The sequence below is a fragment of the Protopterus annectens genome, chromosome 5.part1 (genome assembly GCF_019279795.1).
Source record: "Protopterus annectens isolate FY-2018-M chromosome 5.part1, PAN1.0, whole genome shotgun sequence".
Taxonomy (NCBI): domain Eukaryota; kingdom Metazoa; phylum Chordata; order Ceratodontiformes; family Protopteridae; genus Protopterus; species Protopterus annectens.
The window spans coordinates 459,311,964-459,324,832 of NC_056736.1; the positions used below are offsets into that span (position 1 = coordinate 459,311,964).

General features: G+C 38.0%; 1 protein-coding gene across 7 annotated transcripts in view; it reads right to left on the minus strand.

Moving 5' to 3' along the window:
• LOC122803484 (galactosylgalactosylxylosylprotein 3-beta-glucuronosyltransferase 1-like) overlaps nt 1-12,869 on the minus strand; it is a 783,044-nt gene that overhangs the window by 506,597 nt on the left and 263,578 nt on the right. For 4 of the 7 annotated variants that reach the window (XM_044073110.1, XM_044073117.1, XM_044073115.1 and 1 more), the window contains exon 1: nt 10,370-10,709. The exons of 2 other annotated variants lie outside the window; for them this stretch is intronic. In XM_044073110.1, coding sequence (XP_043929045.1) covers nt 10,370-10,390 — 21 coding nt within the window. In that variant the 5' untranslated portion in view covers nt 10,391-10,709. Of the gene's footprint in view, nt 1-10,369; nt 10,713-12,869 lie in introns of those variants that run through there. One more of the 7 variants, XM_044073111.1, reaches the window with a different exon arrangement.

Genomic DNA, 12,869 nt, shown 5'->3' on the forward strand with positions numbered 1-12,869 from the left:
GGTTTGTTCCAAATGATCCATTCTGGTAATTAATTGCTGTATTAAAACAGAAAAAACAGAAAGGTCCCCAGGTGAAGAAGAAGAAGCCTGAGATGATCCGTTCATATTCTCCATGTTCCATGTAGTGTAATGATGCAGTCAATTCAATTGTAATCCAAATCAGCAAAAGATAACCACCCCTGCTGTATACTTGAGCTCGATCAAACCAGAAGTCCATTAAACAAAACGAAACCAGGAAATACACAAGCAATGCTCAAGTCTTAACAAACAGGTGCAAACAGTTTTTTACATTGTCTGATGAAGTTCCTAGTTAATGGATTTTGGAACGAAAGCGCTTACTTGCAGAAAGAATAATAAACAAAGCACCTGTTTGTTAAGACTTGACCATTTCTTGTGTATTAGAAGCAAACAATTCAACTATGTAAATAAATTTGGATGATGTCAACAGGTGAACTGGTGTTGCTGCTGCTGCTGCTGGTGATGATGATGTCAGGTCAGTGACAGCAAGATCACCTGCATCAGGTAGGTCAGACTAGCTCACCTTACAGTTCTCATGGTAGCCCCTCCTCCAAATCAGTTGCGCCACCACTTGACCTGTCAGTAAATGATGTGTATGACTCATTTGATCTCAAACTACTGTGAATTAGCTTCACTAACACAGCTTTCAGTTTAGTTGAAAATGGGGGTTTAGTGGGAGGAGGTTGCATATACACGCATTTCATCTCTGTAAAACTAGTAGGTACACCATCAATAAACATTTCACAAAAAAAAAAAAAATGTTACATGGATTACCATTCCTTCACATGACAGACACCTAAAACATCAAAATAGTGATGAACAAACATTTTCAGGTGAAATATACTGTAAGTAAGTGACATTAAAATAAGCATCCTGCCATGTAAGCTTACACTGCTACCACTATAACCTTCCCACTGCTGAAATGATTTATTGTGTATGACACTACAAAATTAAGTTGATGTACAGTACACCAGAATAAAGTAAGAACATTTTCTGGAATTCATAAATTCCAATGCCTTGGATCAACTTCTTCACACCCCCACCAGGGGCAGCAATATCCTAGACCTGGTCATTACCAACATGGGCGACTGGTGTTCCACACCAGAGGTCAATTCCTCGTTGGTCAGATCTGACCACAAGCTAATCACCCTAGATATCCACATCCCGCCCCCATCCCCCATTAGGGAAACCACCGTAAAAAAACTTCTCCAAAGCCAACTTCACACTTCTTAAGACAGAAGTGGCAAACTTCGTGACACCCATGAAGATGGACAATAGAGGTACGACTGCTGAATCCTACACAAATGCACTTTATAAGCACTTAAATGAGTGCATGGATCGTGCTATCTCTAACAGAACCAAGATGCTATCTTCCAAAAAAAGGAAGCCAATCTGGTGGTCCTCTGCCATAAACAAACTCTACTACAGAAGAAAGAAACTGTTGCAAAAAAGAGTAAAATCCCATGACTGGAGGAGCTCCCTGGTCAGCTTCAGTAAGAAGCTGAGATCCCTCATAAAATCCTCCAAAGCTAGTTACAAAAACAAAATTGCCACTGACTCTAAAGACAACCACAAAGCATTCTATAGCTATGTCAAAAATCTTAATGGCAACACTCAGATCTGCTCTGAGTTACAGCACAATGGCATTAAATATACAGAACCAACTGATATTGCCAACATCCTGGCAGATAGGTTCAGCGCTAACTTTATCCCCCTTTCACCCCCCTAGAGGCCCATCTCTATACTGGAAGACTGCAAAGTTCCTGTAATCACGGTTGCACAGGTAAAAAACACACTCTCCAAAGCCAAGAACACAGCATCCATGGGACCTGACAATATCCCAGCCTGCGTTCTACATGAAGTACAGAACAAACTGGCACCCCACCTAAGTACTATGTCCAATCATAGCCTCACCTCAGGCTTTGTGCATACTGAATGGTGCACCACAACGGTTATCCCACTCCACAAAGGGGGAGCCACAACAGACCCTGGGAACTACCGCCCCATTAGCCTGATGAGCCTGGTCTGCAAGGCCATGGAACATATCATCATGGAACGCATAAACAAAGACATTGGTAATCACCAAACTTTGAACCCTACCCAGTTCAGGTTAGTAAAAGGCAGATCATGTCTCCTTAACCTGATAGACTTCTTTGAAGCAGTCACCAAAGCCATACATGAGGGTAAGGTGGTTCACACAGCCTATCTAGATCTCACCAAGGCTTTCAACACCATCCCCCACTCTGGAATTATAGATAAACTCACTAAACTAGGTATAAATCCCTATGTCACAAGATGTGTTGCCAACTGGCTAATGGACAGAACCCACACTGTGAAAGTAGCATACTCCAAATCCAACTTCAGACCAGTGACAAGTGGAGTACCACAGGTTTCAGTCCTGGGTCCTCTCCTGTTTGGCATCTACTTCTCTGAAGCACAGGCTAACACAGAAGGTCTTTGGCTAATGAAGTTTGCAGATGACTGCAAACTAGGTGCCATAATCAAAACTCCTAATGATGTGGACATCCTACAAAAGGGCCTCACTGAGACAGATGCCTGGTGTCAAAGCCATGGCCTGAAGCTCAGTGCCAAAAAGTGCATTGTCATCCCCTTTGGTAAAAACTCTGTACCCATGAACTACTACATAGGTGGTAGTCTACTTAACACCAAAAGTGTGATAAGAGACCTTGGAATACAGGTGGACAGTAGTCGCTCCTTTGATAATCACATTGCCACAGTGGTCAGGAAATCCTTCTATGTGGCAGACCTCATCACAAAAGGTTTCTCATCCAGAAAAAAAGAGGTCATTGTTTCCCTCTACTCATCACTCATTAGATCCATTATAGAGTACAGCACTACTTTTGGTATGTACCTCACAAGATATCTACACCAATTGGAGAGGGCACAGAAATACCTCACAAAGAAGATTACTGGCATCAAACATATGCCCTACGCAGACCATCTCAAAAAACTCCAGCTTTACTCTGTCGCATATCGCCTACTCAGAGGTGATCTCTGCCTAACATACAAAGCTATGTCAAACCCAGAGCTGTTGGACATGCTCCACTTAAAGAAATCCCAATCCCTCTGAGCTACATGCTCTAGGGACCTAAACCTTGTCACCACAATAAACAGAACATGCTGGAGGGATAGATTCCTGTCCCAGAGACTTCCCATACTCTGGAACAGACTACCTATCTATGTCAAACAGAGCTCCTCATTAGCACTCTTCAAGAAAAATCTTGATGATTGGATAGGAAATAGGAAATTCACCCCGTGGATCATTTCTGTGACTGTGCTCGACAGGGGCCCAGGAAAGCCAGGGTACCTTTTTGGTTAGGCTTATATAGGCCCTAGGGCCAATAGCCTAGTACCTACCTATGAACCTATAAGAAGCAGCATATATAAATGATGGCATTATATGCATTTACAATGCATTACCTCACAAAGTATCTCACTGTTGTCAGTATTCTTTACTTTTGTATACTTAAGTAATCATTAAAGCAGACAAAAATGTGAACTATTTTCTGTTTTATACCTTTCAACATCACTGAACAGGAATCCATGAGCACTCAGACATGTCAACAACATGAGTATCAACAGGTAATAAAAAAATATTTTCAGATGTGAGAGAATGTCAGGTGTCCTGCCAAATTGGAGAGAGATAAGAGCCAAACTACTCTAATTCACTAAAAAAATACATAAATAAAAAATAAAAGAAAAGAACAGTTTTTGCATCAACTTGCATTTTCAAAATATCTGAACAGCAAAAACTATGAGACTCTAGCAACTGACATTACTGAATGACTATAAATCTTAGAGATTTTTAAACCTCAGTGATTTATGTGAAAATGAAGACACAAGTGAGGTTCTGGTAGACAGAATAGAGAATTAAGGCTCTAAAGTCTTAACAAGCTTCTTCCTGTAGTCAGGGATACAGGATTTTATTCTTTCTTCCCCCATATGCCTACTGTGCAACTGAGTAAGTCACTTAACCTGACAGTGCCCCTGGTTTGCCCCTTTACCAGGTTTAAAAGATAGAAAAGCAAAATCATAGGGCAAATGTTTAAGGCCAAATACTTGTTTGCAGTTTCTGAATAATAACAAGTGCCAGATCATGGTCAAATGGGGCCCTAGGCTGAGTAATGGCCCTGAACCCACACCAACCGGCATATCCATACCACTACCCCATTAGTTGGCTGTCTCTCCCAGTTTCCACAAAGCAATGTTGAAACCTACCAGAGTGCATACTATTGTCTTCTTTACTTTTACAATGGTCATAGATATTTGGATTTAATTTTAAACTTTTAATAAAAATTTACAGCAAAAATACTGGCAGCCATTTGATAAACAAAACAAAGCACTCTCACACTGAAAACAGAAAGCATGAGCAAAAGTAAACTTCTGTTCCTTTGAAATTCACATTTATTGAAAATACATCTGACAATCGAGCAAACAACAACAGACATGCAGGGATTCATAGTCAAACAGCATAACATGAAGCACTAATTAGGGGCTATCTGAAGGGAGCAGGAATTCAAAAGACAAATGTGTAATGAATTTACCAACAGCTTGTGACAACCTACTGGACGCAAGTGTCTCCTTTCAGTGGCATCTTAGGTGCAAGTCTGGTGAAATGACTTGGTCAGACTCATGAAGGCAGAGGAAACCAAAAGCTGCCCTACAGAAAGCAGCTCATTGGCGGCTTTTAGCCTTAGCTCATCCGCACTAAGTATCAAATAGCTGTAGCTCCTTTTGCTTGCAAAAACAAGTTAAATTAAAAATGCATTCATACTTACAAACTCATAGACTTCATGCTGTGCAATCTATTCACAGACAAACAAGTTCACTGTTAACAGTCAATAAAACAACGATTGTACCCCAAAACATGGCTCAAATGATGAAGCCCCTGTTAACTACAATCAGTTCCTTCTTTTGCACTATAACTAGTCTGGGATGCAGGAGACACACACAAACATGCACACAGATATGACCATCAATTACAGACCCTTGTACATCTGCATACATTCAGATGTTTGCTCCCAATACAATGAATGAGCAAATAAATAAAGACCAAGACTTGTATTTCAGCTGATTACTGTGAGAACCACACAGTGCATCCCAATGCAGACACTCCATGCCATCCCAACTCTTAGTATAAGAGTCAGTGACAAAGACCCAGTAATCAGGAATAGTGTTTAAATCTTTATCTTATATACTTAGACAGCTGCATTATCAAGCATTTTCTGAAGGACACAAAATCTGAAACTCACATGCCAGACGTATTTAGTTACTGTGATCCACAACAATTTGCCAGACAGCCACATTTTTTATAATGGACAGTCAAAACAATTCTTAATTTCTTTACTCATATATTCTGGACAAAGTCAAAATACTTGGGGATGGAGTACCCAGAAGGGACAAGTTTTAACTACAATTTTTATTTATTTGTTAACCGGGGAAACCCTCTGGAGAAACTGCCCCTTTTCAGGGTGACCTAATATTGCTGCCCGAGTGACTTGCTCACAGTCATGCATGCAAATAGAGGTGGGAGGATTCAAACCCTATACCTTTGAGTACAAGAAGCAATTTTTTAACAGCTCAGAGCCTTGTCAGACAACACTACTTCACTTAAAAGGTGGACAGAATTGCAACAGGTGTTACATGGTGCTGCATTTTCCAAACAATGAGAACTATGAAGTGCTAATAACTGATTTACCAAAAAAAAAAAAAAAAAAAAGTTAATGGAGGTTTGGTGTGGGAGGTTATGACTCCAAGCACTTAATGAGCTGCATCAGAGATACAGAGGTTGATACTATCTCCATCTGTGTGACTCTGAGCAAGTTACTTAACCAGCACCCCCTGTATAACTGGGTCATTGCACACACACACTCACACACACACACACACACACACACACACACACACACACACACACACACACACACACACACACACACACACACACACACACACACACTCACACACACACACACACACACACACACACACACACACACACACACACACACACACACACACACACACACACACACACACACACCAATGTAGCAACCATCGGTTTCCTAAAGACACTTTCTTCCTTCTCTTGACCATCTGATAAATGCAGCAATGGATGCTTCTACTTCACTTAATCTCCCAACCAGGAGACATTCAAAAGGCATGCTAAAGAGGCAACTGCACTTGCATAGTGCACTAATGAACAAATGCATGTGCACAGATGAAAACATCTAGCATTTGTTTTAGTATTCCCAGCATCAAGGATGTTTTAATATTCACTTAGAAGGATACACACTTTCAAGGTGGGGGCATGTGCCCCTGGGTGCTCTGCACTAGATCTGCCCATGATTAGATTATACAATAAGTAAGCACCTAAAACAAAATAATTTGTTTATGGCAAACCTATGACAAAAATATACCCATATTATATTCACACTAAGTGATAAGTATTTACATAGCTATGGAAGAGATTAATAAATTATGGCCTGTTGAAAGCTAATGAACTGTGTCCTAATGGTCAGTTCAGTCTGCTTTGTAGCTTGTATTATGCTATAATGGATTCTGTGTTCAGCCATTACACCTTCTCTACCCTTACCTAACAGCTAAAATGTTTTTTTTTTCTGTTCACAGATCCCACCATGAAAGCTTATGCAGTTATAACTGAACCAGCCAATGGGAATTTGAGAAAAATTCTTTGCAAATTGCTTTTGTGGGAGGCAAATCACCCCAAACTAATTGCAAATAGAGCCTCCATGATCTCCTTAAATACTACAAATTGAGAACACTTCCTGTTGGTAAAAGTGATTCAGTGGCACTGAAAAAAATGCAGTTCAGTGGTTTTGGCTACAGACAGAGTTTGGGAATGAGATCTGTAACCAAAAGTATGGGTCCCAAATACTACTCTGTTCTGCTGTCATCGTTATATGTTCTTGACTCCTACTGCTATTTTTGTACCCATCCCCATTGCTTAAAAAGTATTCCGATCATTCAGAGAAGAATGTCTGAACATTTACGTAAAGTCACATTAAAATATAATGCTCATCTTTCACACTATCCCCAGTAATTTTTCAAGGACCATTCACTCCTCTTGTATTATTATATCTCTAAATGTCAGACTGTTTCATCACATGACACCTTCCCAATGACCTCCATGTGTGCTGGTTAATGTCATGAGCTGTGCCTCTAATAGTTTATACCTGAGGATGTGAATTCCCTTAGGAAAAGGTTTCACTGACGGTGTGTGCAGGTGCCACCACCCCCTTTTACTTTCTACTTGTGAAACATACTGATGGGGAAAAGCACTGGTATAGCGCTGGCAACTGTGCTGCATGTATAAATACCTTTAGGCCTTTAAATATGATTACTGATACATTATTAATTACAAATATGCTACATTGCAATGGCATCAGTTTCATTGATTCTGTTAATATAGTAAGTATAATTATTTTTTGGGTCATTTTTCTACAGGCAGCTCTATAATTCTACCCATTCTTATGGAAAGAATCCATATGCACTCAAAGTAGCAAGCCAGTATGGCATCAGTAATATATGTATTACCTGCATTGCCACTCCAGTGCTAAAATCTTAAATGATACTGCAAACTAAATAGTTGTCCTTTGATCTGTAACATTGCTAATGGACTCCATTGACTCCTTTTTCATGAAACCATTGAAACAGGCTTAAACATGGGCACTGCAGTGGAGGCAGGTCTGTTTGTTCCACTTAAGTACCTCTATGCAACCTTTTCAATGTTTTGATAGAATGGAAGTGGACCATTCCTCACATTAATGAATTTAAAGTAACCTATATACAATTATCTGACTTCCTGATACATTGAATTATATAAAGTTGTACTAAAACAGATATTTCTTGGCATGAAGATTTTATTTATGAGCATAGCTCACAAAGAATTACTGATAAATCCAGAAATAATAAAAGACAATCAGGAACACTTTTAGTAGTATTAGTACTATTAACTTGAGACATTGACAGAATAAGAGAAGTCTATAAAACTATTGTCATTATTTAGTAAGTATAATTCACTTTTTTCTATACTCATCACTGGTTTTAGGAGGATTCTGAGATTCATAGCTAAACTTTGAGTGAAAATCAGGCACGTCCCTTATAATTAGGGACAGCTGAGAGGCATGTTTTTGAGCTTTCTCATATCTGCTTTTGTAACAAAGTGCCACAGTTGTTCATTGCCTGACTATAACTCTTAGCTACTCATGCAAATACACAAATATGTTATTCTCAAGCCTTTCCGGTTCACATGCATTCTTTGTGATACAAAGTGAAGGAAATAATAAAACATGACTTAAATTAGAAAACATCTTTCCCCCTTCACGTGTTTTTGTTTTATAATTTCAGTATTTGTAGCATAGTAAAGTTATTTTGCACAGTAGTTCCATTTTGCCATGGGGTTGTGTGCATGCAGGTGTGTGTGTACGTGTGCAGGTATAAAGCGAATAAGAATTAACAGTTAAATATTCCTACTTGGATATTTAGTGGTACAATCATGCTGCATGTAGTAAAAAAAAAATAAGCATTTACATACATTTTACATAAGCATTTATAATGGTAATAAAGAAAGTAAAAACAAAGTAAGTGATTCATCCTTACTGTTTATTTTTCACTACGGTTATTTTATTTATTTATTGATTTATTACATTTGGTAACCAGGATAGTCCGACCGGACATAAGTCCTTTTTCAGGAGAGGCCCAGGGAGAAAAGCTCCACAAAGAACAGCATCGTAATACATATCAAACAACGTTTACAATTACAATAGTATGTTGAGAAATAATAAGTAACTTAACTGTATAGTACATACTTGTTCAGAGATAAGCTAGAGGGAAGGTACAATATAAGAGAGATTCATTAAAGAGCTAGGGACTTTTAGTAGGAAAAGTAAGATTTCAGTATGGAGAGACAATAACATAGAAATGGATACAGGTAGTGAAGTTTGTTAAGGTAGAAATTGTGACACAGTAATGATTTCATATTGTACAATGCACTTTAATGTATGTGCAGTGTGCTCTATATAATCAATCTGGCATTGGCAGTAAATGCCAAGAAAGTAGCTGTTATTTATGAATGGTTTAAAAATGCACTGAGGAAGGAGAGATGGGGCAAGTCTTCCACAGGGTAGGACATGACAGAACCAGTCAGCTGATTTGGTGCTGATAAACCATAAAGTACATGAAGAATCCCCAAAAGAGATGACTGCTATTTACTTTCTTAATGTGTTTCAGCTGACATGCCTTAAAATTATGTATTTTTTTATGCCAGCAAAATAATATTTTTCATAGCCATTACTACTGCTTTCCTTCCTAATTTGTTTTCTTGCAGGAATTTTCAAAATGTATACTATTGTATCGCATGATACACTGATTAATTCCTTTGTAAAATCAAGTTTTACTTAAGGTCCAGCTTGTTAAATTTATCATAGCTTCTTTTATGGCTTCTAAATTCTTATTTACCTTATTTTTGATAACACACTGTTTATTAACGCTAGTGAGGCGTTCTCCACGACAGACAAATTCATGCTGCAAGTAACAGATCTCACACTCTTCCTCTGATGCCTGCAGTCGTCTGCACAAAGACCAGGTATAAATGTAAGCAGCATTTTATTATGCTGATGTTATCATGAATCTTTGGGACATTTAATTTACAGCTAGCTTTCTCTATTAATCAGAGTTTTAAAAATGAATGTGCTCACCAATACACTACTTTACTGACCCAAAGCATGCCCAGCAGTAAAGTTTGTGTAGCTCTATAGCTCTAAGGATTTAATGTTGGATACATTTTGGATTCAGTTTATTCTTCTCCTAAATGACAAAACTACTTTCCCTACTATATCTTGAAGCTTTACTTTATAACTCTGTCAAATACAGCTTACTCTGGTTGTTTTGCTCATCACAAATGGCTTAGTTGTATTATTGCCATCAAGGTAACTGGTTTACAGTTAATAAAGTTATGTGATTCTGCAAATTATACTGCTGATTGCTACACTATTTTTTGTCATTGCAGTTATTCAGTTATAATTTGCAATTTAGTTTTACATAAGCAGAATAAAAGCAGGATTAAATAAACAATACTAAATAATGCACACTATCAATTATACCTACAGTAAATATAAGAAAAAAAACTGCAAGTTCTTTTTAATGAGCGATATAATCTAGAGAGCCAGAGTCAACAAATTCTTGCTTTTACCAGCACTCATGCCATTCAGATTCAAGGATTTTACCAGATTTTCAATAGCTTTGATGATAATCTATGTACTGTTATATATTAGCTAAATAAAAATTATATCAGGTATGTTTTACTTACCTTTTTTTTAGATGATGTCATTTACATCATAAAAAATCAATAAAACTGAGATGTGGTTAGCTGGTCCTTGTTTTGTACTAAAAAAACATAACAAGCAAACACAAAGCCATCATTACAGTATCTTGTGGCAGCAGGCAGCGTGGTTTGCAAATAGTTGCAGAGCAGGACATTTTTCATTATTTCCTCTGACTTGCACGTGCCTTTGGTGGAATGTTTTATGATAGAGATTTCAGCGGAAAATAATGGAAAAAAGGAGGCAGTGACCCTGAAGTGTTTTTTATCGGTAACAATCTTGCAGAGAGAATGTGAAACAGCTGTAGGAATCTTTAGAACAGCATTGATTATTTGATAGATACATGCTCGTGTATGCCAGGATGGAACAAATGAAGCATTGTCTGTTAAACCATAAAGAAAAGCATTACTGTGTGCAGAATACAAAAGCTCTGCTGAGAATAATTGGAGAAATGGTACAAGTGGTATGAATTTTAATTTTCCTCCCACCCATACTTGCATACAAATGTTTCCCTCTTGTGACTACAGAATTTTATTGAGTAATTCGTATTTCCAACAAATGTTCACAGCTATAGTCAGCAAAACTCTTAAAACTGTGTAACATTATCCTGCTTCCTAGTTTTCCAGGCAGTAAGCATTTGTTAATGCAAACAAATTTAAAAGGTCACACACTTTTAAAAATGTTTTCTGTCATCTTGCTTTTCCCATCAAGGCTCCAGAAATTTCTGTTTAACATAAAAAAATAGAAAGCATTGCTACTTTAAAAGATACACTTATGTATATATCCTTTAACTTCTGGCATGTACATGTTTAAGCTATGCCATTTATAAAAGGGACAATCAACTATCCATCAAAAATGTTTCATAAATCAGCCAATGTGAATATTTTTAAGGAGCATTATATGATACCCATAGTATACTATGCTTAATATACTGACATGTCAATATTTACAGGGTGTCAGAAATACATCTGATAAGGATTTGTTATCTGCTGAAATTGATATAATCCAGTACTAGATGTTACACAGGGCTATCGAGCACAGCAATTGTAAAGTGCAAAAGAAATGGTGTGGAATGAGTCAGTAGATTTATTACATACCTTCACTGACCAGTGTCGGACCAACCATCTGCTAATTTGAACTTGGTTACCTATATTTCTGGAGCTATTCATAATAAGCTGACTAAAGCCTGTAGAGCGCACAGAAGTATAAAACAAAGGAGACAATCATTTTTACATTTCCAGGATGATAATGCTAATAGCAATATGTCTTTTTTGAATTCAAATGGGACAGATACTCTTCACATGGAAAATGTAATAAAAGAGATGTGGGTAGTATTAATATGCATGGTAACTTCAGGGATGTGATGGTTGTTCCTTCAAAGCTCATGTATTATAGGAGCAATAAAAAAACAAGGATATTCTAGCACTAAAGTTAAGGGTCTTTGATAACAGTACTAATACTATTTGTAACAGTCTTTAAACTTAAACTCAAACAGATAACCAGTTAAATAAAATTAATATAGGAAAAGCAAAATCTGTTTTCATAAAATCAGGACTAAAAGGTGACTACAGAAAGTCAGCAAAAGTACTCTGTCCACAGGTTTAAATACACTCTCTTAAATATTTTAAGGACTTCCTAAATAAGGACTCAGTTCACAAGCCCAAAATAGACATCCATGTCAGGTTTTGGACTGCCAAGACAATTAACCCATGATAACTGCAGTTGATTAACTTGTTGTGAGTCAGGCAACAACCCCACACCCATGCACTCTTTGCAGCCCTGGCAGCAATACAATCAGCTTTGGCATAATTACAACAGAGAGGTAAGAATAACCATACTTTTTAGCAACCCATCTGAAATGCTCCCTTAAGGAAAACAAGTTTAATTTAAAGTTTATCCTTTCTTTATAACTGATTTCTGACTTTAGCAAAGTCCCTTTTTGTTCATAGGTTCATAGGTTCATATAAGGCTATCTGCCCTAGGGCATTTATAAGCCTAGCCAGAGTGTGTTTGGCTTTCGCCACCCATTTTAAATTAATTTTGCTATGCCCTTTTTCGAGGTTAGTATACTGTGCCTCTGTCAAACAGTGACACAGAAGTGATACCCAGGGTAAACCTATGATCTCCCATCCACTCATCAAGATTCCTCTTGAAGAGAGTCAATGAGGGACTCTGCCTAACCTAGACTGGGATTTTATTCCAGGGTGAAGGGGGCCTCTGGGTTATGAATCTGTCCCTCCAGCATGTCCTATTTATTTCAGTGCTGGGGTTCAAGTCTCTCGAGTGCGTAGCTCAATGGGATTTGGATTTTCTGAGGTGCAGCATGTCCATTAATTCCGGGTTGGACATGGCTTTATACGTCAGGCACAGATCGCCCCTGAGCAGGCAGTATGCCACTGAGTAGAGCTGGAGTTTCTTTAACCGGGTAGCATATGGCATATGTTTGAGCACTTTGATCCTCTTGGTGAGGTACTTTTGGGGTCTTTC